The 3,748-nt window shown below is 45.6% G+C and overlaps 1 protein-coding gene across 1 annotated transcript; it reads left to right on the top strand.

Moving 5' to 3' along the window:
- The first annotated feature begins 1,310 nt into the window (after nucleotides 1–1,310).
- On the top strand, nucleotides 1,311–2,732 carry LOC134201860 (uncharacterized). Its single transcript, XM_062677115.1, has one exon. The coding sequence runs from the start codon at nucleotides 1,311–1,313 to the stop codon at nucleotides 2,730–2,732; it is 1,422 nt and encodes a 473-aa protein (XP_062533099.1).
- The last annotated feature ends 1,016 nt before the right edge of the window (nucleotides 2,733–3,748 follow it).

Here is a 3,748-nt window from a genome sequence, read left to right as displayed (position 1 = left end):
GCCGTGGTGGTCCGAGGAACTCGCAGATCTGAAGAGAAACGTTGCCACTAAAAAACGCAGAATCAGGAACGCTGCCCCAATCCGGAGGTCAAAGGTCATCGAGGAGTACCTGAAACAAAAAGAAAAGTATGAATTAGAAGCAGCAAAAGCCCAGACGGAAAGTTGGAAGGAGTTTTGCTGTAAGCAGGACAGGGAGGGTGTGTGGGAGGGTATTTACAGGGTGATCGGAAGGACAACGAATAGGGAGGAGGATCAGCCGCTGGAAAAGGAAGGGGAGGTTCTGGATGAGAGGGGCTCTGTCAAGTTTCTGGCAGAGACCTTCTATCCAGACGATCTCACTGACGCCGAAAATAGTGACCACCGTCAAACGCGAGCCGAAGCCGAAAAAGTGAATGATGGCAAGCAAGTTGAGCCCTGCGACCCACCATTCACGATGGCGGAGCTACAACAGGCCAGCGAATCCTTTAACCCGAAAAAAGCCCCGGGAGCGGATGGCTTTACTGCAGATATTTGCCAACACGTCATTAGAAACCACAGTGATGCATTTTTAATATTTTTGAACAAGTGTCTGAAATACCATCACTTTCCAGAGCTTTGGAAGAAGGCTACGGTCGTGGTGTTGAAAAAGCCGGGAAGGACTGACTATACCACCCCCAAAGCATATAGACCAATTGGTCTACTGCCAATACTAGGCAAAATATATGAAAAAATGTTGGTGTCACGCCTCAAATTTCACCTACTGCCTAAAATGAGTACTCGCCAGTACGGATTCATGCCCCAGAGAAGCACCGAGGACTCCCTCTATAATCTAATGCAACACATTCACAGGAAATTAGATGAAAAGAAAATAATTGTTCTGGTTTCTTTGGACATAGAGGGAGCCTTCGATAGCGCCTGGTGGCCAGCTATACGAGTTCGACTGGCTGAGGAAAAGTGCCCACTGAACCTCAGGAAGGTATTTGATAGCTACCTGAGGAACAGAGAGATAGTGGTTAGGCATGCGGGAGAGGAGTGCACCAAAATCACTACCAAGGGGTGCGTCCAGGGTTCCATCGGAGGACCAATCTTGTGGAACCTGCTCCTGGACCCTCTCTTGCCTAGAGAATTGGGGTGAGTATGGTCAGGCCTTCGCGGACGACGTCGTGCTTGTCTTCGATGGTGACACCGCACTAGAGGTGCAAGGACGCGCCAATGTCGCTCTCGAACATGTTCGGACGTGGGGTGTCAAAAATAAGCTTAAATTTGCGCCCCAAAAAACAAATGCGATGGTTATTACCAGAAAACTTAAACACGACACCCCACGCTTGAGGATGGGAGGGATAGACATTGCCATGTCCAGGGAAATAAAACTCCTTGGTGTCACCATAGACGACAGGCTGACTTTCAACACTCACGTGGCGAATGTCTGCAGGAAGGCTACTGGAATATATAAGCTACTCTCCAGAGCGGCGAGAGTGAGCTGGGGTCTCAACCCTGATATAGTTAGGATTATTTATACGGCTACTATAGAGCCGATCATCCTGTACGCTGCTAGCGTGTGGGCACCGGCGGCAAAGAAGCTGATGACGATCAAACAGCTTCAAGTGGTCCAGCGTGGGATAGCGCAGAAAATCTGTAAGGGCTATCGCACGGTCTCCCTGAACTCGGCGCTGCTACTGGCTGGGATACTTCCCCTTGATCTCAGAGTGCGTGAGGCGGCCTCACTGTACGAGGCCAAGAGGGGAGTGCCCCGGCTGGAGCTGGGGGACAGGGAGATCGAGCGGGTGGCCCCGGCCATTGAGGCGCCGCACCCCGCTGAGCGTATCAGCCTGAGGCTCGTGAGCCTGGTAGATCGGGAACAGCTCAACCAAAACAGTGATTTTGAAATTCGTATATTTACTGACGGGAGCAGGATTGAGGGCAAAGTCGGTGCTGCCTTGTCTGTGTGGAACAGCGAGACCGAAATAAAAGCCTTCAAGCTTGCTCTCCCAGGGTATTGCACCGTCTACCAGGCTGAACTTCTGGCTATATGCAAGGCCACACATGTAATTTTCGGACACCCAGCGTCTTCTTTTGGAGTCTACAGTGATTCAATGGCAGCTCTACAAACGGTCATAAATCATAGTTGCCTCCATCCCCTTGCAGTAGAGAGCAGAGATAAATTAACAACAGCATCTCTCCAGGGTAAGGTTGTTACCTTATTCTGGATTAAGGCTCATGCAGGGATGGAGGGTAACGAAAGAGCTGACCAGCTTGCCAAAAGTGCCGCTTTGGGCTCCAAAAGAAGACCTGATTACGATCTGTACCCGGTCTCATTCGCCAAGCGAAGCATTCGACTTGCGACGCTTGACGAATGGAATCGCAGATATCGAACTGGAGAAACCGCGTCGGTCACAAAGATATTCTTCCCGGATGCTGTGACGGCGTACCGGATGATACGCAAAATAAAAATCGATGGTATAATTACGCAAATTATGACAGGGCACGGTGGGTTCTCGGAGTACTTGAATCGCTTTAAGTGCAAAGAGAGCCCATCGTGCGCATGCGAGCCAGGAACAGAGGAATCCGTCCCACACATCCTTTTCGACTGCCCAATATCTGCAATGCAAAGGTTTGAATTAGGAAATAAAATAAATCAAAACATTGTAGGGGAAAATGTACCAAACATCTTAAACAGTAAAGAAAGAGACACGTTTTTAAAATTCTGTATCGAAATCGCTCAAAATGTTATAAACAGAAACAAAACAGCGTAGCAAGTAATTATGCTATCATAATATAGTGATATATATTATAGAGTAGCATAGAGTAAGGAATTAGATAAATAAAGATGTAGAGTTTAAGAACAAATCGTTAAAAATAGGATGTAAAAATCACTGTAAGAATAAAAAATCAAACAGTGTACATATAAAAGTCCTGTAAATATTATAATATATTATATAAGAAATAAGTAGAATAGTAAGAAATGTTAAACCTAGCAGCTAAAGCTCCGATTATGTTGGAGGTAGGACGCAACGCCCTGTGAGGACGGGTGTATTATAAAAAAAAAAAAAACCCACCGATGACATTACAATAATAATTTTGGCCTAAATGTGACCAAAATCCTATCGCGCAAGACATTGCTCATCGGAAATGGCGTTGGATAGGACACACTCTACGGCGCAGCGGAGTCAACGCAGCATCAATCGCATTTGAGTGGCAACCGCTTGGCAGGAGAAGACCTGGTCGCCCTGTACACACTTGGCGACGCGCCGTAGAGAGTGAGATGAGGACTGCCAACGTGACCTGGAGTGATTTCAAGGAGCAAGCGCAAGACAGGGTAAAGTGGAGACAACTTGTGAGGGCCCTATGTACCAGCGGGGTACCCTAGGACTACAACAACAACAACAACAACAACAAAAAAATATACTTATTAAAATGTTATTTTACGTTATAGCTGATCTAGGTTAATTTGTTGTTGAACATTTTCTGCACGCATACTCAATATTTAATAAAAAAGACACCACTTTATCTCCATCTTCTCTAATATAATCTAAAATAAATCTAATACTCGTATAATATTATATAAAGCCGTAAAACAAAATCTATTGTCGAGCTATAACAACAGAAGCAGTTCAAAGCGTTTCTGTTTATAGTTAAACACAAAAGCTTAGGACCTCTAAGAATTGCAGTCATAAAGCTTAACAATAAGCTTTTCTGAATTGTTCATATTAAAAAATCACTTCAAGTGCCTTAATAAAAGTTATATTCGCTTATACGAATGCTAGCACGA

The sequence above is a fragment of the Bombyx mori genome, chromosome 4 (assembly GCF_030269925.1).
Source record: "Bombyx mori chromosome 4, ASM3026992v2".
Taxonomy (NCBI): Eukaryota; Metazoa; Arthropoda; class Insecta; order Lepidoptera; family Bombycidae; genus Bombyx; species Bombyx mori.
The sequence above is the reverse complement of the archived record's forward strand: the minus strand, read 5'-3'. Positions and strand labels throughout refer to the sequence as shown.

What these genes read in the sequence shown, in the direction of transcription:
- LOC134201860 (XM_062677115.1), top strand. Translation starts at nt 1,311, where the DNA reads ATGGGAGGGATAGACATTGCCATGTCCAGGGAAATAAAACTCCTTGGT.